The 23,854-nt window shown below is 33.1% G+C and overlaps 3 protein-coding genes and 2 long non-coding RNA genes across 10 annotated transcripts; 4 read left to right on the forward strand and 1 right to left on the reverse strand.

The window, feature by feature from the left end:
• Window positions 1-788: 788 nt before the first annotated feature.
• LOC120274080 (protein LURP-one-related 15-like) lies at window positions 789-1,728 on the forward strand. The gene is made up of 3 exons (XM_039280833.1): window positions 789-1,038; window positions 1,135-1,362; window positions 1,448-1,728. The coding sequence occupies exons 1-3, from the start codon at window positions 811-813 to the stop codon at window positions 1,643-1,645; spliced, it is 654 nt and encodes a 217-aa protein (XP_039136767.1). The 5' UTR covers window positions 789-810; the 3' UTR covers window positions 1,646-1,728.
• A 5,217-nt stretch (window positions 1,729-6,945) lies between these two features.
• LOC120273661 (protein LURP-one-related 15-like) lies at window positions 6,946-8,012 on the forward strand. Its single transcript, XM_039280339.1, has 3 exons — window positions 6,946-7,238; window positions 7,332-7,562; window positions 7,655-8,012. The coding sequence occupies exons 1-3, from the start codon at window positions 7,017-7,019 to the stop codon at window positions 7,853-7,855; spliced, it is 654 nt and encodes a 217-aa protein (XP_039136273.1). The 5' UTR covers window positions 6,946-7,016; the 3' UTR covers window positions 7,856-8,012.
• Window positions 8,013-8,123: 111 nt separating this feature from the next.
• Window positions 8,124-14,889, reverse strand: LOC120273662. Of its 6 annotated transcripts, none has more exons than XR_005540596.1 (6): window positions 14,597-14,889; window positions 13,750-13,825; window positions 12,823-12,874; window positions 10,163-10,243; window positions 9,037-9,128; window positions 8,124-8,917 (listed from the first exon to the last, which is right to left on the reverse strand). It is a non-coding gene; the product is annotated as an uncharacterized LOC120273662 (long non-coding RNA). The 6 variants fall into 6 exon arrangements; XR_005540594.1 differs by having other exon boundaries at window positions 9,037-9,339; XR_005540597.1 differs by adding an exon at window positions 13,161-13,252 and having other exon boundaries at window positions 9,037-10,243.
• Window positions 10,242-12,664, forward strand: LOC120273663. Its single transcript, XR_005540599.1, has 2 exons — window positions 10,242-10,727; window positions 10,810-12,664. It is a non-coding gene; the product is annotated as an uncharacterized LOC120273663 (long non-coding RNA).
• Window positions 14,890-19,568: 4,679 nt separating the features above from the next.
• Window positions 19,569-20,394, forward strand: LOC120273247 (protein LURP-one-related 10-like). Its single transcript, XM_039279877.1, has 3 exons — window positions 19,569-19,790; window positions 19,876-20,103; window positions 20,194-20,394. The coding sequence occupies exons 1-3, from the start codon at window positions 19,569-19,571 to the stop codon at window positions 20,392-20,394; spliced, it is 651 nt and encodes a 216-aa protein (XP_039135811.1).
• The last annotated feature ends 3,460 nt before the right edge of the window (window positions 20,395-23,854 follow it).

Raw genomic sequence — 23,854 nt, forward strand, 5'->3', positions numbered from 1 at the left:
GCGAAGAAAAAGTTACTAGTTTAAGGAGTTTCTATCTTTATTTTTTTTAATCAAATTTAAGCCCACTTCTAATCATTTATACAAATTTGTATTTTAATGTTTAGTAGTGATAATTGAAAACTTGATATGTTCAACATATTTTCACTTAACACTAAATATCTACTTACACTATATTACAAGTATATGACTAATTAACTAAAGTATTATATAACTTATAAGTTTTCATTATATTGTCATTATTCAACAACGTTAAGATCGTCTTAAGGAGGTGGGTGTTGTTAAATTTAACAATTATTTATATATATCTATATTTACTACCATCCACAAAGACAAATTAGTGTAATTGGTAGATTGTTTTTGAATGGAGGTAAAGCTCGGGTCACGTGTTTAGAATAGATTAACCCATAACCGGGTTCGTTACAATACGGGCCTGTTATGGGTTTTTGGCCTGGCCCGTGCCCCCCTCTACCTTCCTAAGCCTGGGAATTCAATATACCACTCAGACCACCAAGTTTGTCAAAAGCAAAACCAAGTCGTACCAGAGACCAAGTCAAATCAAAAGGCACAATCAAGCCACAACTAAATGCTACAATTCAAGCACCTCTTCCAGATCCAACCGATACATCTTCCTTCAACCCTACAAAATTGAATAATCAAACCACCACAAGCCACGTCTCCTCAGTCAACTTTCATCAACCTCTTCTCATCTTCATAATTCACACGGTATATATACATATATATATATATATATATATAGATATACATTAAAAGTGGAAATCAATTAAAAAACCAATACAAGTGCAGCTACTCATGGATTCCGAGCAACATTCCCGCCCCATTGTTGCACCGCAATACTGTCTTGGACACCCTACAGACCTTGCTTTCGCCAGAAAGGTCGACGGTGTGAAGCACGGTAAGCTCTCCATCACCGACGTCAATGGCAACATCCTATTCTGGTTCGATGCGTCTGCTTGGAGGAGCAAGAGGAAGTTAGTTGATGCAGCCACTGGTATTCCACTCCTTTCCATCACTCAAAAGGTTAGTTTCATGCATGCATGAGAACTCTCTCTTTAATTCCTTATTGCAATGGAGATTTTATTTGAATATTCTTTCTGTTTGTATGTATCTATATAGTTTTGGAGTGCTCATGATAGGTGGAATGTATTCATGGGTGATAGCACAAATGAGAAGGATTTGTTGTTTACTGTGAAGAGGAGTTCAGTGTTTCAATTGCGGACTGATTTGGAGGTGTTTCTTGCAACTAATACAAATAAAAATGAGTGTGATTTCAAAGTCAAAGGGGAGTTCCACAAGAGATCTAGCGTAATATACAAGGGGAATACATCAGTGGTTGTAGCTCAGGTATATATATGCAAGTATATATATGTGTGTATGTATATATATGTAGGAAGAGTATAGATTGAAAATATTTGATTAATGTTTGTAGATGAACAAGGAGCACAAGGTTGTGAAAGTTCCTCTGGGGAAACATGCATTCGGAGTGAGCATTGTTGAGAACATGGACATCGCCTTCATAGCCGGACTTGTTGTCGTTCTTAATGAGTTCTATGAGTATGAGATGGCGGCTGTTGCAGGTGGAGCATCAGGAGCTGGAACATCAGCAGCGCTAGCAGCTTCATGCTGAAGACATTTATATATCTTAATTATTCTCAGATTTGAAGTCTTTTCATAATGTTAATTTGTTTGATTATGATATATAAATGAATAATATTTATATATGTATGTATGTATTTTTTTTTAATAAAGTGGTGTATGTATGTATCTTGATGTTGGGTTGACTGGATAAAAATAGATTCTTCTGAGGCAAATATTAATTTTCATCATAGGGCGACGGTTTCTTTACTCAATAGGTCTTGCTTTCTCTGCAAATTAAGATCTTTTGGTTTAAATTATGTGAGCGTCCCTTTTGTATTTCCGAAATATATAATACATATACAACTGAAAATTATACAAAATAATAACTAATAGTAATATTTTTATATTCATATCTAGGTTAACAGTGAAATTGAGAGAAAGAGTTGGGATCCTACGGCGACATGTGTACTATGTCATGCGGAAACTGAGTCTAGTAATCACCTCTTCTTGCACTGCTCCTATGCCAAATTTGTGTGGGATCACTTTGTCAGGTTACTGCAGTTTCCTTCAGCTCTGAACTCTTTTGAGGATCTTTGGGGTCATTGGAGATTTAGTTTGCCTAACGAGAAGAAGGCTTTTGGGGACCTTGTGGGGAAAGCAATAATTTGGAATATCTGGCTTGCTAGGAACGATCTTATTTTCAATGCCAAAGCTTTGACTGCACATTGTCTCATTTTGAAAATTGACCATATGCTTGTATCTTGGTGCTCTTCACTCGCAGATGGTAATAGAGAGAAGATGGAGGATGCTATCAACACTGTTAAAAAGAGTCTGGAGTTTCTTGGTCCTCGAGTGACGGCTTTTGGGGAGACTAGGGATCATGGGAGGAGGCTCATTTTTCCCGAACCCGGCTAGTCAACGATGTTTGTTTGTCGGGGGGCCTTGGTCCTTGCACTCGGGTTACTTTTTGTTGTAACTTACCACATCTAGTGGTTAACTTTTGTACTCGCTTTGTTCCTTTAATCGAAGTGGTTTATCCACCTTTTTCAAAAAGAGTTGGGATCCCATCCTATTGGATTTTGGGGATGAATTTTGTGTTTGTATCTTGATTGGAGATGCCTAATAATTCAGAGAATAAGTTGGGGTATGGGGATGAAATTGAGGAATGATATTCTGTACTCAAAATTATTATTATTTTTTTAGGGAAAAAATTTCAATTTTTGAGGAGGAAGCTAGAGAAATGAAATACCACTATTATAATTGAGAGTGATCAATTTTAAAATTTTATAATAGAATATAATATAAAAAATTTGGCCCAGTTATTTAAGTCTATATTTTTTTACCCAAGATTTATCCATATTTTTTTAAATTCATAACCAAAACTCACATAAGTCCCTTTTACACGGCTTATATTTAGTTTTTTAAAATAAAATAATATTGAAAATGTTAAGAATATATATGTTATAAATGTAAAGATAGTAATAAGAATAGAGAGCTGGGAGTATTTACCAAAAAACCCAAAAACCCCGAAGAATTAAGTTCTTCTTCTTCTTTCTTTTTTATTTCTCTTTTCTTTCTCTTCTCTATATATTTTCAAAGTATACAAAAAATGAGGGGTATTTATAGGGGTTACAAGAGTTGAATGAACGGCCGGGATCGATTCGATCCGACGGTCCAAAAATACCTCCCGTTGGTGGAATAAGAATAAGATCTGGGCATGCTACTGAGTACTACATAGGGCAGCTCTACATGAATATCTGAAGTTCATATAGTAATGCCGACTGCTACAAATGAGATTACTACATGAGAGATCCATTAAAAAAATATTTGTTTATAACAGAAAATTTATTTTAAAAAATTTTGAACAAAATAAATTTAATAATGAATTAAATTAAGATGAGTTTGGATAAAAAAAACACATTATTAAAGTTGTAGTAGAATTTATAAGTTTGAATCAATGCAGTCAAATAAATTATTTAATAATATTATTATAACTTTATTTATTACATTTTTACGTAATGTGGGTCAGGTCAAATCAGACTCATGCCTAAAACATCCTAACCAAGACCTGGCTCTCAGACACCTGTAATATTATGAGCTTCAATGAAGTTTCCCAATATTCAAAGTTGACTCCAAACTTTCTAAGTTTGGAAAACAAGTTGCCTTTCTTTTATTGTGAATGCGTGCATGGAATAATATAAAGAAGTATATCCAAAGATTCAAAACAGATCATGTTAATTAATAACTCTAAATAATTCATGTGGCCTGAAGTTTCCCAGATGTATTCTACACCTTTTAAATCAATCTTATTTATCATTTAGAGAAGTTCAAAGTCTCAATAACTATTCTTATATTTAAATGAGGATTGATAGAAGAAGAGGATATGTATTTAGCCAGCACAACATAGATGACCTCTTTGGGTCATATTTATAGAACAAATAAATATACAAATATAACTATATATATGTATATACACATATACATACACAATGTACATACATAAAAAATATACATCTAACATATCACTCTAACAAGGATCATCATCATGTCTACTTCTCTCACAGAAGACATGGTCAACCAGCTCCGGTCCAATAATCGGAGCTCAATACTGTCTTCCCAACCAAGTAGACCTCGCTTTCACCAGAAAGGTCGCCGGAGTGAAGCACGGGAACCTTGCGATCACCGACACTAATGGTATATCTTGTTCTGGATAAAAAAACTCTTCTAATTGGACCATCAAGAAGAAGTTGATTGATGCTAACTCTCGCCAACCTCTTATCTCCATGAAAGAAAAGGTTCCATGCATACCTGTTGTGAATGGAGGAGAGAGCGCGGGAGTTGTTCTGGCGCCAAAGAAATTGAATGGGAAAAGGCACGTGCGAAGGAGCATGGATGCTGATGGGGATAAGTTGGATGAGCTGGAAATATCTGCACCGTTGATTCGCAGAAGCATCAGGGAGAAGCGCAGGAACACACGTCTCGCGGGTTATCGTACTCCGGAGGATTGGCAGCTGGGAAATGCATGATTGGTGGTGAAGAGGAGTTAGTCGTGGCAGTTATTATGAAGGTTACTGGGTGAAGCATGGTTCGTTATGACAGCTGGGAAGGTTATATAAAGATGGGGAAGCAAGACAGTGAAAGGTAGGAAGCTTGGAGAAGAAGTCTGGGCCTGGTCGCGTCTCCGGTGATCTCTCCGGCGATCGGACAGGAGGGAAGTCATTCCCACTTATCTTGTTGTTTTCAGTCTTTGATCGAGTCGATCTACAGATCGGTGAGGTCTTTTGTTGTTTTCCTTGAATCATTTGATTACTGGATGTTGTGGTTGAGGAATGAGACCTTCGTCTCATTCTAGCAAGATATATTAGTGATTGTTGCTTGAATTACTGTGTTTTTGCAATTTTCTCAATCATTGAAGTAGAAATTACTAATGGATTGTGGATCTGTTGAGTAATTGAGTACTTTGTGAAGTATTGATTGATTGAAGGGTGTGAATTCTGATAATCACTACGTAGAGAGTTAAGATCCTGAAGAACAAGTTTCTTATATAAAGAAACCTTTAAATCTCATTCACTTGAACAGGAAAAATCACACAAGCTCAAAGAAACCAGAAAATCAGTAAAACATAGATCATCTTTACTAAAATAAAGATACCAGATTTTGTATAACTCTGTTTCTTCTGAAAATCAATACACAAAGAGTTGAGATATTATTTTGTTAATCAATATTATTTGGGGTCCCACACATATATTATTTTGTTAATCAATATTTGTTTTATATTTTTATTGTAATTGAAATTATAAAATTAATAATTCATGAATATAATTATAAGTAGTCAATTTATACTTACAATATTAATTTTGTGTGCAATTAATTAATTAGTAATAAAATTGTTAATTAAATTAATTTATGATAAATTTATTAAACTGAAATAGTTAAAAATATATATATAAAACAATCAAAAACACATGCACTATGAATTTAAAACAAAAATACATTCATAATAATATTGATAATACTGCATAAACATTCACCAATAACAAATCGAGATGTTAAGTAACCTTAATAACAGTTAATGTAATGTAAAAACTAATTATATTAAAACAACATATTAATATTCCAGGAAATTAGCACCACTTCTGCCAAGATTGTTGAAATAGTTTCCAAGAGGCTTCGAGCCTGAAGAAGGTGGTGTTGAAAATATCCTCTTTTTTGCATAATTCATGCTTAGTCAGATTGAATATAAGCACGAATATTATGATCACTAATTGTGCTCAAATCTGTCATCAAGATCTTATTTTTTATTTGCGCTTTTCATAGCTATTTTATCTACATTTTTCTTTTTCAGTATCTCCATAAGTTGTCGGTTATCTTCTTGCAATTTGTCCATTGTTGATATAAAATCAGCTTCATTCTTTTTATTAATAAAATATTTAATTAAATCATTGTTAAAAATAATTACTTTTAAGTATTTTTTTATTGAATAATAATAATAATAATAATAATAAATGAGATGTATAAGGAATATTATGAGAATATATATTTTTTTAGAGTTTGTTGTTGGAGTATAATTTATCAGAAGAAACCAAATTTGAAATTATGATAAAATTTTTGAGTCATGGGGTTAGAGATTACCGAAGAAGTAGTGCATCAACACACATCCACATATACCCCTAGTACACAGTGGCTTGTCCACCTAGTAAATAAAAAAACAAAAAAATCTTGAAATTGACGACAAACCTTGAAAAACTAGAAAAGTAATTGAAAATTAATTCAATTTCCGAGAAAATTGATTATGCACGAAGTTTCCTTCTTACAACTACTAATCATAATGTTCTTTTGTTAGTATAAATTATTTATTCACCTTTTACTCTATGTTTCTTTTTATTTGTCATTTTCTAACATCAAGAAGTATTTATTATTTTTTTTTCTTAAAATTACCCTTAACACTCTATTTAATTATCTTCTTGGAATTAAATATGAGAGAAATATAAAGATATAAATTAGGGGTAATTTTGGGAAGATAACTATTTTTTAAAAAAATTTTGTGAAATAACTAAATTTTTTTTGTTTGTGAGATTCGGTTAACCACAACAAATAAAAAAGAACCGAAAGAGTATTAATTAAAAAAATATATATTATATACGAATGATAGCAATCTCGTAGTATTTGGAGAAGCTAAGTCAATGTTGAGATCAACTCAAATGCTTCTTTTGAGCCTTGCTCTTCCACACAAGTAAACATCATGATCCATATATTCTAACAAATTAAGTCTCTTCCACACAAGCCAACATCATGATAAATTCAAACAAAGAAAATTCTTAGTTCACACATGATTAAGAAGAATCATATTTGTGTGTGTGTATTTTTATTATCATCAAGTTCTGCATTCCATTAATTGCTACTCTCTTCACAATTCAAACATGGAATATCACAATCCCATCATGGGGCCACAATACTGTCTTCCCTACGCTACAGATCTTGTTTTCTCCAAAACAATCGCCGGAGTGAGGCATGGTGAGCTCGCCGTCACCGACGTTAACGGCAAACCCCTCTTTTGGTTTGATGGCTCTTCTAAAGATAACATGTGGTTCTTAGTTGATGCAAACTCTTCAAGCCCTCTCATTTCCCTAAAAAGAAAAAAGGTACATGTTATATATCTCAATTATTATCACCTTTTTATGACTTTTTTTAAATTTATTTCTCTCTCTCTATATATATATGTGTGTGTGTTAAAGAGTTGGAGTTGTCATGATCGGTGGCAAGTATTCAGAGGTGCTAGCAAGAAGAAAAGAGATCTGTTGTTTAAGTTGAAGAGGAGCTCATCATTTGGGTTCAATACATTGTGGCGAGTGAATCTTGCTGCTAATAAGACCATAGAGAATAAGTATGATTTTAAGATAAAAGGAGGGTATAAAAAGAGATCAATCAAGATTTACAAGGGGGATACGTCCATTGTTGTTGCTCAGGTATATATATTTATAATTATACGTACATGCATGCATGCACTTTTTAGGTACGTAGACACAAACGTTTATAGGAATTCAATTTGTACATGCAGATGAGGAAGGAACACAAGTTTGTGAATTTGCCATGGGACAAACATGCATTTGTGGTGAACATCAATCCATACACAGACCATGCCTTTATTGTCTCACTCATTGTTATCCTCCATCTCCATCATCTCCCTAAAGAAGTTGATTCTTCCATGCCGGAGGTTATAGATGCAATCGCTCAAGTTTTGCAAGCAGCATCTTCATGAGCTTGAAAGTCAAGAAGACCGTCTTCAGTCAAATATATTTCTTTGGGTATTTCTTTTTCTCTCAAGTGATCGGCATATTACATATGCATATTGATATGTGGTTGATTTGTCCATGTTTTTTTTTATTATTCATCTTATGATAAAATTGTTTTTTTTATATTATTCATTTTATGATAAAATTGTTGGCTTATTTTAATGTGCTTGTTATGTATTATTATTTGAAAAATAAGTAGATATATTTTTATCAATTGTTATAACACTATATAAAAAGGTTTGTCTATGTTTTTTTTTTAATCATTGGTACTGAGTCTTTTGTATAAGATACTCGATCATTTCAGAAAAAACAAAAAATCGAAACCTATGTAAGGTAAGAGTATGATGTTATTGAGCTTAAGGATGCGCTCCACATCAGTACACGTCCTTGACTATTAACTTTAAATGGGAGTGTTTATCACCAAATATCAAAAATTAATAATAATAATAATAATAATAATAATATATATATATATATATATATATATTTGTCCACCCATCTGCCACTATAGGGCTTATATCCGTGGCGTATATGTACAGCTTTAGCTATAGCAACAGCAAGTCCATTGTTATAAAGTCATTTGTCCACCCATCTGCCACTATAGGGCTTATATCCGTGGCGTATATGTACAGCTTTAGCTATAGCAACAGCAAGTCCATTGTTATAAAGTCATTGACGCAACCTTAAATACAATAAATATTCAATTTTTACTAATGATTTTTACAAATACAACTAAAAATTAGCATCCACAATTGTAATATTCAGATGCACATAATGTTTATAAGCACAACCCAAAACTTGTAAACCCAAAATTAATATTAAATTGATAACATTTGTACACACAATGTACACAAAAATTCATAACTTATATTTTAAGTACTGATATAAGAAAGTAACGTTAGTCATGTATAGCATGTCATCCAAAAAAGAAAAACAAGTCTCTTACGCACCAAGGATGTAAATCACCTACTTTAGTTAATTGATAATCTGGAAAGTTGTGGAGCTGTCCAGATCAGTTGATATCTCACCTGTTCAAGAGTGGATTGCTATTATTTCAATCTTCCAAATTTTCAAGGTAACAGTCCTGCCTTAATTTAAACTCTATCTTTTTTTTTTCTTTTTCTAAATATTCATCAGTAAAATTTACCTATTGTGAGACTCGTCTTTTGTCCTCCGAAGACTCCCCCTTAACATTTCATCTCCCACCTTTGTGTCAACGCATCTATCTAGTCCGAGAATCTGTAGTTCAAGAAGAGAACCATGATGATAATGCTAAGGCTTGAACCTAGTGCACTAATCATAGCATCATCAAGATTTTTTGTGGCAGCACGAATGTGGAATGCTTTGAGAGTTACACCACATATAACACATTGCAAGAATCAACTACTTGCTGCAAAGGTCAAGAATCCAAATAGATAATGCTTTGAGAGTTGCACGGGCGTTTCGTCTCCTGGACAGCATTACAAGCAAAAGGTTTGGCATACAAATAGATAATGGTTCAAACCATGTACCTTCATATGCATATAGTGACAAAAACTTCGTTATTGTCTAATTATCAAGATTAGATTATGATTCAACCTCCAAAACATACTGTCATATGCATATATCAACTTATTTGTATGATTATTCAATACAATGATCCATATTGATCACAAATAAAAGGTGTGAAATTTTACTCATTGAATTGCATATGTAACAAGAAATTATATTCTCCTCACCTATTTCTTCATCATCATTCAAAGCAGTTTCTTAAAGCAGACAAGTACCCATTTCACGCAAGGATTTTCAAAATTTTGCAATATGAATGAAAGTGTGAGGAGGTACCTTTAATAAGTGTCCACACAAATAAATACAATAGATACTATAAATGTGATTGCTTTGTGTTGATCTAAGATACAAGCCAATCCAAAAAGTTAGGGAAGCGTATTGAGAACTTCAGATGGTAATCACAAAAATAAAGATGAGCAATGTATGATCAATATAAAGATGCAAATAGTAGTATGAGATGCTGGGTTTATATATATGAACCCCAGACTTTAGTTTAGTTTCTTATACAGCTACACTCAAAACATGTGACTGATTCAAGCATATAAAGATTAAAATATATGATTAGTAACAAATCAGCATTTGTCCCTATGCATAAAATTCCCCCTTCCCGATCGTATTCAAATTATTAGTAACAAATCAGCTTAAAAAAAAAGATGAAGAATAATGAAATGATAAAGTATAATAATTAATTCAAAGACATGGAGCATTTGTAAATTGTGTTCCACCTTTCTCTACTAGATCCTCCACATGTAGAAACTCGATGAATTCCTCTTCTTGTCATTGTCCTTAAACTTTTCATCACCTTCCTTTGTATTTACAATCAGCACCATAAAATTTAAACCATCAGAAATCATTATAACAATTACTAAGACAACTTTCATATTAAAAAAAGAAGAATGCTAATAAAAAAAAAAAGTGGGACTTGATTCCAGGGCCTTCACTTGATTCTTAATTTGGAGGATTAAAAGCATCCACACTACTATACTGGGCATTCTTCTTTTTCATTCTCTTTGTCTATACAGAAAATCAGCACAAATAAGTTAAAAACAGAGAAATTACAATCTTCTTGTCCATAATCACTAGTTTAATTGTGAAGTGGGTGGTTTGAACTTGTCACCTTGATTTCTGATGTTCGAATTCAGTTTTCTTGTGGCACTATTTGTCAGAAAATTGTTAATATCTCTTGCGTATGGAGGCATACTCTTGCTGCCAACTTCAAGGAACGGAAAAATATATTCTCTTGGGGAGGGGAATCAGTGGGCAACTTGGCCATGCCTATACTCTAGACAGGTAATGTTGTTATTGTCTTCTATTAATGAATTTATTTGCTTAATAGTAATATGTTAACAACATTCTGTTTCAAAAACTAAAGGAATACACTGAAGATGATAGAGATTTTGAGTGCTGATGGATCTGCTTGGAAGCAGATTGAAACGTCAAAAACAGAGGCAGTATCAGGTGGCAACTCTATCAATTATTTTCCTGACTAAACTTACAGAATGCAAACAATATCCTAATTTTTTCAATCTGTTGGATAGGCAAAGTCTGGATCTGATAGATATGCAATTGTTCCTGATGATAAAGGTAATAGTTATTTAGAATAGGAAATATGAACCATGTTAAATTTATGTGACAGAGTAAAAATAAATTTTCCTACATGATGCTGTAATTGTGTTTTCAGGTTTCAAAAGGCAATGATGCCAATGTACCCAGGAACGATGCCAACTGTATCAGAATCTAAGAGTGTCATATTCCTTCTTCATCTTCTTATACTAATATCAAATCAATAATATGAGTTTGTCATATTCCTTTATCTCCTTAAACTGGTACCAAATCAACATATATATTTGCTGTCCAACGCTATTATTACCTGAATCCAGTTGCATTGAAGAACTACACGAGTACATGTTTGTGCTATGAATGAATAAAAATAGATAAGTGTGTTGGTCTTTCTTAGGAATGCTGCTTTAGGTGGAGGGAAAACATTTTTGAATTTTCAGAAATTCTCTTGAGGAATTAAGCATTGAATTTTGGACTGTTTTATTCTTCTTTTCTTCTTTTTTTCCCAAACAAACTCAATTCAAATGCATATATGTGTAAATTAAAAGTCTATGTTGGTTCTCATTCAATAATAGAGTAGTTGTTTGACCATCTGTGATACACGGAAGAACAAAATCAAACAAACTATAGTTTTGTGTACTTAAAGGCATCTTCAGCTACTGATTCTATATAAAAGAAAAAATCTGAAATCTTTTCCAAATGTCCCATCAGGACAAGTGGAAGCATATCATGATCAAATAGGACCAACTTGGGTGGGGCTAAAGATAGTGATGTTACGCAGTAAAAAAGATATACATAAATCTTAGGCACATTCCTGATGGTATTTGGATAAAGGGGAAATAAGTAAGAGAAAAGCAAATAAAAGGAACTATATGGATAAAAATGTAAAGTTACTAAACAAAACTTAAAAAAAGGAAAAGGGAAGACTGAGCTAGTCTTGCTTCCTTAGAATGAGTTTTGAGTTTCAGATGAATCATGTTAATTCTTACCGCCAGATTTGGGTGTGTTATTGAGCCTACAATAATGAACTTATTTAAAGTTTAAACTGTAATCCCCTTCATGCTTAGCATTTAACATTGGATGCAACAATTTAGTAACTTCCAAGATCATGTAATTAGCAACAGCATTATTATAGGACCAATGGGAAAAACTCTTATCCTAAACAATCAAATGCTTGAGGTAGGGAAAAGAAGTAATTGTCATAATAGGACCTATTGTTAAAACTATATATAATTTAACTAATGACAAACAAAATCAAAGGACAACATTATTTGCTTCCATATTATAGATCATGAGTGTTAAAAATCATAAGAGGAGAGAAAATTAAACTTACCCATAGAGTGGGCCTGCTAGAATTTTTAAGCAAATAAATTACAAATTAGCTCTTAAATGCAAAAACCGAAATATCACCTGCTAAACAATCTGACAGATTCATTAGTGTATAACTACTATATATTTCTGTACAAACCATTTACTTTCAGTTTTTATTCTTTGCCGGTGATTTTCATTTATGTAATTCTTGTACCGAAATGCAATCATCTTTCAGTATATCATGAATAATATAAAAAAAGATCAATGAAAACATGTCTTAGCTCCTAATGTTACGGCTAATCAATATATCATGTCATACAAAAGAGCAAGTTTTTTAAAGTAAGTCACAGGAAAAAGCTTGACAGAGGCAATTGGGAACTGCTTTACAACACATTAGCTGAACTTTATAGTCCTCTATGACTGTTGGGAAAAAAAATGTTGATAAAAAAAATTCATAATTTAAAGAAAGCTTAGTAAAAAGAGCAATTGAACAATAAAAAAATGAAGTCCATACCAACCAGATGAGTTGTATGCCAGTTGAGAGTAGCTGTCCACAAAAATCAGGCCTGCTTTCACAACAATATAGAACAATCTTTTCAATGAGAATATAAAGATTTTTCTTACTACAAGCATTGGTTATGAAATCAATATGAACAACTCAAAAGGACCACTATGAATTCAAAAACTCATATGCATGCACCTTAGACTATGCAAGTCTAATGAAATACAAAATTGATGGTACACCAGTAGATAATAAAATACCGATTATAAACTATTTCCACTATAGATCTGGATCACATGCAACCTCTACCTTTCATACAGACTAAATAAAATAATGGTCCTGTATCTCACATCATGGTCCTTCAACCAAGCCTTTCTTGACAAATGCAAAAGGAAGATGGTGACAAAGGCGGGCACACAATGCATTTGAGTACTTGAAGGTTCTGCAGACAAGGCAATATGGAATCTGTACATGAATTCAATTGCACAAAGTAGAAGTAATAAAACCTACATGCACCAATAATGTTCCACTAAATAGGTTTACATCAAATCAGTATCTCATTTCAATTAAGAGGCAAGGGAGAAAACAGCCATTGATCCCCAGCGCAACTGAATATCAAGTTGTACATTGTGAAATAAAAGATCTGAGGTTTAAAGGAAGCACAATGTATTGATGATTGCATTGCTTGAGATACTTCATGATCATTTTAAAAAACATTGATTCAATCTAATGCTTTTCTTTTCAGTATTGTTATCTTAACTGCTAAGGAGTTTTCACTGACAAAATAGCTTATTGCAGATCAATTGACTTGACTTTTTTCCTGCTGATTAATAGTAGAAAAATTGACAGATTAATCAGTTCAAGACATATATATTAAATGTGGAAAAGAAAACATTGACAAATTATAGACAAGCTGTTTAAGCCATTAAATTGACTTACATGAATGAACAGTTGTGGACATCAAAATGTAACCTATGAAATAATCAGTTCAAGCCTTTTCCAGAGCCTGATGGGTCTGCAATTCAATAATCAACCATTTTTATGCATGAATTGACTTGCATGAACAGTGCTGGACATCAAAATGTAACCTATGAATTAATCAGTAAGCCATTGATTTTTAAATCTGCTTGTTTTGGATATTATCTGATTTTGCTTTCATCCCACTTGTTCTCTTTATGCCATGTTGATAAGTAGCAAACAAGTTCCAATTTTGACATGAATGGCACCTAATAAAATCTCAAGCTCCAAGTTAACTTCTACATCAAATCAGTAAATCACTCAAAACCCCCAAAATTCAAACAAAATGACATCAACACATTCACACCACTGAACTTTTTCGCTAACCCAAATCCCAGACCAACTCTATGCACTCCCATTCACACCAAAAACAAACACATGACCTTTTTTAAAACAACAAATACAAGATTATTCACTGGAAATGCTTCAACATATATAGAAACAAATAACAAACCAAACACATTATTGAGAAATCAAAACAAGACCATGGAAAGCCAACAATGGTTGCAGAAACTAGAAAAGATGAAAAAAAATATATATGAATTAGTAAATGTTCACATTAACTTCTCACCTTCACCAAAAAATGAGAGCATCAATTTCTCAAGCAAAAAAAGCAATAAAACACAAAGCTCAAAAATTAATTTCTCAAATCAAAAGACCAATCCTAACTACAGCAAATTAGGAAGCCCTTTCTCTTGTTCGAATAGAATGAAAAACAACACTACGTCTAAAAACAAAGAAAACCAAAGAATAGAGGCAACGAAATTACCAAAGATCGCAGGCAGGAACCTCTCTCTACTCGATCTATTTCCATTCACTTGCGAGAAGACACAGAGATGCAAATCCTCGAATGAATTCTTCACACGATGTGTAGAGAAAATTTCTCAACCAAATAAAGAGAGACGGATCAAGGATTTCTCAAGGAATGCAACCAAACTTTTAACTCCACAATTCGAGCAGGTCCCCCAGAAGCTTTCCGATCACCGACTCCGGCAAAAACCCTAGAGAGATGGCCTCTTGGAGAGAAGGGGTGAAGCGAGCGCGAGAGAGATTTAAACCACGTAATCTGCTTTGGTTTTGAGAAGAAAAAAAAAAGTAAAGTTATATATATATATTATTAGAAATATTTTAAAAGTCTCTAAAAATTTCACTTATACACGAATCATCGGTTAGTTGACGTTGACTGCGAGAAACACATAATATTAAACAAAAACATTAGATATTAAACATCAAAAATAAATATTAAACGAAAAAATATTATGTGAAAATTTATGTAGTTATACATAAACACGTAATGCTAAATAAAATATATATTTATTAAACGGGAAGTATATATTATAAAATAGAATAAACTGACAGAAAAGCTACTGAAAAAAAAGAGGAACTGTCTAGAAAGTTCAGATGTTAGAGGGTCTGTCTGAAAAATTTTAAAACTTTCATGGACCTATAAGTAATTCTCCCTTAATATTATCAAAAATACATTTGTATTATCTTATAAATACGTTGTTTTGAAATTAAAAAATTATAAAGCAATATATTTTCTTTCATTTTTTAAGGGTGACTGTTTAAATTTTTTTATGATTAATAAAACTATTAGTACACAATTATAATTATCAAAAAAAATTTAATTAGTAAAAGTATAACGTATGTTAGAACATAAGTATAACGTAGATTATTAATCGTAGATTATTAATCTACGTTATGCCCTTGTACTTGATCATTAAATAATCTACTAAATCATTTCAAAATAGTGCCACCATCCTATAATCTTACAACCTTGATATGTAAATGTTGTAGAAGTTAGTTTGGATGTAAGATATTAATACCCATCTGCTCAGATTTTTAAAGTTTAATTTGTTAAACTTAACACAGTTTTTTATAAAATAGATAAACCATAAGTTTATTAAAAAAAAAACAGATAGTAACAAAGTTCAAAGGGAAAGATGACAAAGAAAGAAACTAAGCAGTGGACTGCTATTCTCACCAGGGGTGAGGAGAACAGAATACAAAGAAAGCAAAAACGAGAGAAGGAAGCGGAGAACAATCTGAAACTGGCGAAGTCGGCCACCAGAAGACACATGCCAATTCAGAGGAGGGTTGCAATATTTGAATGTTAACACAGTTTTACATATCAATATTTGAATGTTAAATATTTAATTCAGTAATATTAATTAAATAAAAATTTACCAAGAGCATATATATATATGTGCTCAAATCTCCTTTGTTTGAGAGACATAGCTATCAATTAAGGGTTGCAAATGGTGGTCAACTTTATTATTTCTGTGATCCTTCATCATATGGAAAGTCTACGGTGGAGTTTGTGTCTTTCAAAGAGAACCCAATTAATTAAAGAAGTCCAAATAAGAAAAAGTTGATTAGTTGAAACGTGGATAATTTATTCATCTCTGCGCGTAAAATGAACTTCACATGCAATCATGCTTGTACGTGGCAGGAAAAAATGGTTTTTTTTAAATATTACAAGTTTTCAAATTAATTACATGAATGCATAGTTGACTTTATTAACCGAATGAAAAGGACGGTATGCAAATGATTAACAGTGTACCCGTTCTAATATTATAATAACAACAAATTATTTATCATTTTTATTATTTTTTAATGCTATACATTAAAAAGGATATACTGTTTACTATTTTCGATTTGCCTTCTCTTTAACTAATTCCTCTTTGTGTTTTACAAATCAAGTTTGAATACAGTTTCAAATAATTTTGACAAATCATTGTTGACATGCACATACGAGGACTATTATATTTCATAATCTCTAAATTCTACTTCCTATTGTTATAGGTAGAGGGAGACACAGGCCGGTTAACCAAGCCCGCTGGGCCTGATCGGGCGGGTCCGGGTCGGCCAAAGACCGACCCGGAACCGGCCCGGGCAACAGTGCCGGACCGGAGGGCCGGGTTGGCCCGGTGAATCCGGCGGTTTCGGGCCACCCGGAACCTGACCCGGACCCGGCCCGGGCCACTCCCCCAAACCGACGGGCCGGGTCAAAACCCGCCGGTTCCGGGTCGGCCCGGCGGATTTTGTTTTAATTTTTTATTTAAAAAAATTAAATTATGAAATATAATTTAAAAATAATTTAAAATAAATAAAACTCAAATAAAATGGTTAGGATGGCCATCACTCCTTTTATAGGCAATTATTACATTGCTTTTCATAAAATAGTCGATGTAGGACTAAATGTCAATAACTTAAGATTTATGTATTAAATATATATTTTTGTAAAGAAATTATTCTCATAAATTATTTATAGGTGGGTTGGCTAAAGTAGTGGTTTTAAAATTGGTACAATACCCTAGTTGGTCCCTCTATTTTTCTCTCTCTTTCCTTTTGGTCCCTCTACTCAAAAATGCTTAAGTGGGCACATTTCTAAAAGTAGAAGAACTGGTTGGGAGCATTTTTAACTAAGTGGGCACATTTTAAAAAATAGAGGGATTAGTCGGGAGCATTTTTGAGTAGATGGATCAAAAGGGAAGAGAGAGAAAAGTACAGAGACTATTTTGGTGATTATATCTTTAAAATTCAAAACAATGCTGGTGTCTCAAGGTCAATCCTTGCCTACCATTTTTTCCCCCTTTTTTTTATAAAATTCAATCATTATTAAAAAAATATTTAAGATAATTTCAAAAAAAATTGCATTATTAAAAAATTTTAAAGTTGCTAATTTATTTTGTTAAATGTTCACATTAAGATCATTTTATAGTACATCACATCAATGAAATTATGTCGTTTTATATAAATAATTTGATATAAATTATATTTTGTTTAAATAATGGAGATGATTAATAAATTTAAAAACAATAGATTTTAATATTGAATGATGAATATTTTCTTTATGTTAATAACAATTAAAGTAAATAAAACAATATTAAATACAAAACAATTGGATCAAGAGGAGCATACACATTAAAAATAAGAAAAATTGAAAAATAAAAATTGTTAGAGATTTATAGTTTTATTATTTTTCAAAAAAGACTAATGGGTCTAGTGATTAACTTGTTGCAAAAATTAAATGGGACTTATTTATAATTTTTTTTTCTCTTTTTATTTACATCAAAGTTGTCATCTATTTATCTATCCATTATAATTGAGATTGACTTTTATTTTTAAATTTAGTTTTGAATTTTAAAATTTGTTATCGTTGTACTCATTATGTTGTTATTAAAAAAAATTATTAGACGGAAGGTTTTTCAACATAGAATACCAAAATATATTTTATAATTAATCAAAATAAATATAGTGTGAGTTTCATCAAGTACTAGTATTTAAAACATTGAAATTGATATTTATATGAGCTTAAACAAATGGAAAATGTGCAAATAAAGTCAACATTCTACCTATATATATTTATATATACTTTGCCCTTTTAAGGCACCAAATTAAGTTATAGCTCAAGTGGTTGATGTTTTAATCCCATGAATAACACAATAACCAACACATGAACAACACAATAACCAACAATTTTTTAATAAAAAGTTTGAAATTTTAAAAAATGATCAACCCGACAGGTTGACTGACCTCTTGGACCCTCACGGGTTTGAAATTCTTTTAACCCGTAACCGGACCCGCTACAGTGCGGGCCGGTTACGGGTTACCAGTCCGGCCCGCCGGTTCAGCTGAACCGGCAGGTTTGGACGGGCCGGGCCAAAAGTCGGCCCGTGCCCCTCCCCCTTCTAGTTATAGGATGCGCAAACTCTCAAATTGTACCCATGACTTGCATCTTTTTGAATACTAAGTTAAATCGAACTTAATTACTTTAATAACAATATTATTTTTATTTCAAAATTACATGTCTATGATCTGTAATTGTTCACATCTATCTTTAATTGTCCCTCTTAATAGGTTGGCATATAAAAAAAGTAGGTATAATCACCAAAATAGTCCATGTACTTTTCTCTCTCTTCCCTTTTGGTCCCTCTACTTAAAAATGCTTCTGACTAGTCTCTCTACTTTTGAAAATGTGCCCACTTAGTTAAAAATGCTCTCAACCAGTCCACTTAGAGGGACTAAGTGGGCAAATTTCTAAAAATAGAGGGACTGGCATTTTTAACTAAGTGGGCACATTTTCAAAAGTAGAGGGACTAGTCGGGAGCATTTCTGAGTAAAAGGGACCAAAAGGGAAAAGAGAGAAAAGTAGAAGGACCAACTAGGGTATTATACCAAAAAAGTACTCAGAAAATTCTAATGCCGGTTTTGTTTGCAAATTAGGTGAATAATAAACAATATACCATTTTCTATATTATAATATTAAAAATGGTGAGCTATTTACCATTTTTATACTATATGTGCAATTCCGTAAATAAAGTGAACTATGTCCGTCCATGTAAATAATTTAAAAACTTATAATATTATGCATTCATGTAAAAAATTTAAAACGTATAATATTTAAAAAGGAAAAAGGAAAAAAAAAACACAGCAAGATGTTTTAAAAGATTTTCAAAATGACGGCCAACTTTGGAAAGTTGGACAAGTAATTGAAAATTCAATTCCAGAGAAAATTGATTGCGCACGCAGTTTTCCCTTGTAAATACTAATAATAGTTTCCGTCAAGCACATCTTATTTAGCAAAGTCCAAGTCAATGTTGATCAGACAAACTAAAATATTACTTTGAGCCTTGCTCTTCGACCCAAGTCAACATCATGATCCATTCATACAAAGAAAAATCTTACATATATATATATATATATATATATTATAGACGTTCCTACCACCTCCAAACATGGAATATGATTACAGCCCCATCATAGGGCAACAATACTGTCTTCCCTACCCTACAAACCTTGCTTTCACTACAAAGATTGCAGGAGTGAGGCACGGTGAGCTCGCCGTCATCGATGTTAATGGCAATCCCCTCTTTTGGTTTGATGGCTCTTCTAAGGATAATAAGTGGATCTTAGTTGATGCAATCTCTTCATGCACCCTCATTTCCATGAGAGAAAAGGTTTCTTGCTTCTCTTGATCATCATCTTTTTTCCTAGTCTTTGATGTTTATTTGTGTTATTGTGTATACATGTGTGTGTGTATAGGATTGGAGTCTTCATGAACGGTGGGATGTATTCAGAGGTGATAGCACAAATAAAAAGGATTTATTGTTTAGAGTGAAGAGGAGCTCAGCTTTGAAAATTCATCCTAAGTTGGAAGTGTTTCTTGCTGACAATACTAAGGAAGATGAGTGTGATTTCAAGATCAAAGGAAAATACAGAAAGAGATCAATCATGATTTACAAAGCAAACAAATCCACTGTTCTAGCTCAGGTATATGTATGTATATATATTTATCAATTTATTTTGCATCCAATATGTAAAGAGTGTAGAATTTTAATGTATACATATAATTAAATGCAGATGAGGAAGGAACACAATGTTGTGAAGTTTCCATTGGAAAAGGATGCATTTGGGGTGAACATCAGTCCATACACAGACTATGCCTTCATTGCCACACTCATTGCAATTCTTCATGAGATCTCCCAAGAATCAACTCGTCTCAAGGAGGAGTTATCTGAAGAAGTAGTTTCTCAAATGGTTGAAGAATTAGTTTCATCTTAAATCTCATGAAGGAAATTAATCAATAATTATCTATCTTGAATGATATTTTTAGTATCTTATTGCTATGATTGGGAAGAATTTGGAATTTCAGGATCTTGTATGAAAAGAAAAATGTCGTAATATATATATGGATTTAATTTCATATCTCATGTTTGGATTAGTTGCCGAATTTGTAAAACTTTTGGATTTATTTATTTAATTGTTTGCTAAAAATAAATAAATCATAATTTATTCAGGATAAAGGGATTTATCACCTCTTCTGTCTGCTACCCTGGACCAACTACTTGATGATCTTAATGATGTGCGAATCTGGAACATAGAAAACAAAAGAATGTTCTCGGTGAAATCTTTTTATCAATTCCTAGTGGATGGAGATATACGTAGTCCCCTTTACTACAATTTTTGGAAAGCAGGAGGTCCTAGCAAAATAACTCTTTTTTGTTGGCTAACCTGAGATAACAAAATCCTAACTCTTACCAACTTAGCTAAGAAAGGTTGTAACTTTCAATGTGCAACAGATACCTGTGTCATGTGCTACAAGTGTTCGGAATTGGTAGATCATCTCTTAATTAATTCCAAATTTTCCAAATCTCATCTAGCATTTTTTTAAACAGAATTTAGGGTTAATTTCTTGCCCTAATAGCATTTATGAGGTTTGGACTTCTTGAATTTACATCCATTGATATCGATGTTCAACATCGAATTCTCTAGGATCTTCTTTCAAGAGCTATCTTCTTGAATATATGGCTTGAAAGAAATGACCGTATTTTAACATACATACATATTCACATTTTTCTGTTATTACCAAGATAACTCACATGTTACTATCTCGGATTGTTGCAACTAGGGATCCGAGCTAATGTTTCCCACCAGGCTCTATTCAAATTCTCAGGCACTCTAATGAGTGTATAATGTTCATGTTTTTTATATTAATTTGCACACTCAATTGGCATGTATTAGAACCATATTGTGGAATTCGATGCTAAATATAGTGTGTTGTGCATTAACAGGCTTAGGGTAGTACTTAAAGATGAGAAAGAGCCAAAAAAAGTATTTCATACCTGAAATGATGAAGTTGGAGCTCTCTTGACATCATTAGAACAAGGACAAGGCAAACTCGGAGGTTTACTGGCAGTTTACGGTCATCCTTACGGCCGTAAGTCAATTCCAGAAGACCTTGCGAGCATGCTTATGCCCTTAAGGGGGATTCAAAGCCAAGTCAGAGGACCTTACGGGCAAGGATTACATCCGTACGAACCATCCAAATCCGCTTACGATCATAACATATGCCTATAAGGGTGGTCGCAAGGAGCAAAACAGTAAAGATTACGGTCCAACGCTTACGGCCTTAAGCTGGACCACAACACAAACTGAAGACCTTACAGACAGGGCTTACGCCCGTAAGTCGTCCCGTAAGGCTTGCAACAATCTTTTCCAGCTCCCTTACGGCCTAGTCCTTACACCCATAAGCAACCCGTAAGCTGTCGGGTATAAATAGAACTTATGAGGATTTTTAGGGCATCTTCTATTCTATTCTTCTATTCTTTGGGGGCGATTCTTGGAGGCGAGGTTGAGGAAGAAAAAAAGTGAATCTCCAACACCTAGGGAGCAATTTCAAGGGGAATTTAACTCTACTTTCAAGGGGATTGAAGATCATAGCCGTCAAGCTCATCTTCACATGCAGCATATGTGGAAGCTTCCTAGGGCTTCACTGACGATTCTTCATTAACATGATTAAGAAGGGGGTTTTCATGGCTCTCATGTTTTCCTCCATTATTTGTATCTTGAATGCTTGCCCTCCATTAATGGAGAGCTAATTTGTAGATGTTTGGCCATAATTGAACTCTAGAGTTTATATCTTTGACTTTGGTTATTGGATTTTTTATGCTTAATTGATTTCTTATTTGCAATCATTTCTATTTGAGTCTAATTGTGTGATTGATTGCTTGTTTGCTAATGAGGTGAAATCCCTAGCAAACATACTCGATATTGCTACGTGACGAGAAAAATTTCCCACCTAGTAATAGACTTACCTCAATTTGAGAGGATAGTGGGTACACCTCTGGTTAATTAGGGTATCTAGGAGATTTTGTCTCTCATAATCATTCTGAGTGGATTGATGATGATTTTCGTGCTATTTGCAATCATGTGGAGCAGATTTTAGGAGAAATCACATTTCTGCTCTGTATTCGTATTAGGGATAATCTCTCTCTTTGGGAGGGGGGAGATTATCTACTTAAGATATTGTCATTAGTCCACAATAAGGTTTCATAGAGTGTTAATGATATTGTGTGGATGTCTGTATCAACTCTGTACCTATTCAATTACATTTCATATGAGAAATCGGGGCTTTGTATATTTCTGAAAACCTTTCGGGTCAAATAGGATTGTATATTTAGACAACCATTGTCCCGTACCTCATAACCCTAGAGGGATGCTATGCCCGAATAACACTTTATTCCTTGATTTCTCTTTTATTACCTCATGTATTTTCTTGCTTTCACTTGCTTTTGTTCTCACACACACCACGTAATCTTGTAGGCTATTTTTCGGGTATTGAGTTAATACTAGTATTCACCTCCTTCCCTGTGGACCGACAATCTGCTTTACGCACACTTTATTACGTGATTAGTATGTACACTTGCGTCCCTATCACACTCCCTTGATTTCCTAAGCGCTAGACCGAAAGATCACACCGACGATTCAACCATGCACATTGTACAGGAGTAATCCGCCCCCCTCGCAGCTGTAGAAGACCTTGAATACCAGAGGATGGACTTTGTCTTTTCAGCTTCCCTTATCTCTTTTGTTTTCCTTTACTTTTGTGGTTTTTCTTAGAGGTGTGCTTCACCCTTGGTGGCTGTGATCTACCTCTTCTTTTGTATATTGTGGCGCTTGTTTTTAGTTTCCAATTTGTTTCTTGGCTTGTTTATTCTTTTTTTTTGTTTTTTTGTTTTTTTTTGTTTTTTTTTTGCTCTAATAAATTAGTTGTTTATCCACATTATTATAAGAAATAAAGAGATTTATAAAAATGGATATAGGCAATTGCAAAGGAAGAAATAAAAAAGACAAATTGCTAGTGGAAAATTAATAATTATTGTATTTTTAACCATAAAACCATTTGAGAAAAAGAGAGGTATGACACTTCGCCATCAAAAGTTGAGGATTTTAAGAATGAGCACATCAAAACGGTTAGACATATTTTTTTCAAAAAAATAATTATCAAATTCCCTAAAATTAAAGGAACTACTTATATCCCCTTCTCCACTTGTGCAATGGAAGAAATTAAATTTTTGTTATTGCAATGCCATACTTGTGAATTGTCACTCGACCAACTGCTATGTGTGTGATTTGTCACTCAACGATTGAGACAATAAATCATCTTCTCCTCTAGTGTCCCTTAATTAGCTGATCTAATTTGGAGTCATTTCTGTCACTTTCTTAATCTCTTTTTCACTCC

This window comes from Dioscorea cayenensis, chromosome 12 (assembly GCF_009730915.1).
Source record: "Dioscorea cayenensis subsp. rotundata cultivar TDr96_F1 chromosome 12, TDr96_F1_v2_PseudoChromosome.rev07_lg8_w22 25.fasta, whole genome shotgun sequence".
In the NCBI taxonomy this organism is placed as follows: domain Eukaryota; kingdom Viridiplantae; phylum Streptophyta; class Magnoliopsida; order Dioscoreales; family Dioscoreaceae; genus Dioscorea; species Dioscorea cayenensis.

Bases quoted from the DNA above. Each gene is read 5' to 3' on its own strand.
- LOC120273661 (XM_039280339.1), top strand. From the start codon at position 7,017: ATGGAATATCACAATCCCATCATGGGGCCACAATACTGTCTTCCCTAC. The intron at 7,239-7,331 runs GTACATGTTATA...TGTGTGTTAAAG, and splicing joins TTTCCCTAAAAAGAAAAAAG to AGTTGGAGTTGTCATGATCG. The intron at 7,563-7,654 runs GTATATATATTT...TTGTACATGCAG, and splicing joins CGTCCATTGTTGTTGCTCAG to ATGAGGAAGGAACACAAGTT.
- LOC120273247 (XM_039279877.1), top strand. From the start codon at position 19,569: ATGGAATATGATTACAGCCCCATCATAGGGCAACAATACTGTCTTCCC. The intron at 19,791-19,875 runs GTTTCTTGCTTC...GTGTGTGTATAG, and splicing joins TCATTTCCATGAGAGAAAAG to GATTGGAGTCTTCATGAACG. The intron at 20,104-20,193 runs GTATATGTATGT...AATTAAATGCAG, and splicing joins AATCCACTGTTCTAGCTCAG to ATGAGGAAGGAACACAATGT.
- LOC120274080 (XM_039280833.1), top strand. From the start codon at position 811: ATGGATTCCGAGCAACATTCCCGCCCCATTGTTGCACCGCAATACTGT. The intron at 1,039-1,134 runs GTTAGTTTCATG...GTATCTATATAG, and splicing joins TCCTTTCCATCACTCAAAAG to TTTTGGAGTGCTCATGATAG. The intron at 1,363-1,447 runs GTATATATATGC...TAATGTTTGTAG, and splicing joins CATCAGTGGTTGTAGCTCAG to ATGAACAAGGAGCACAAGGT.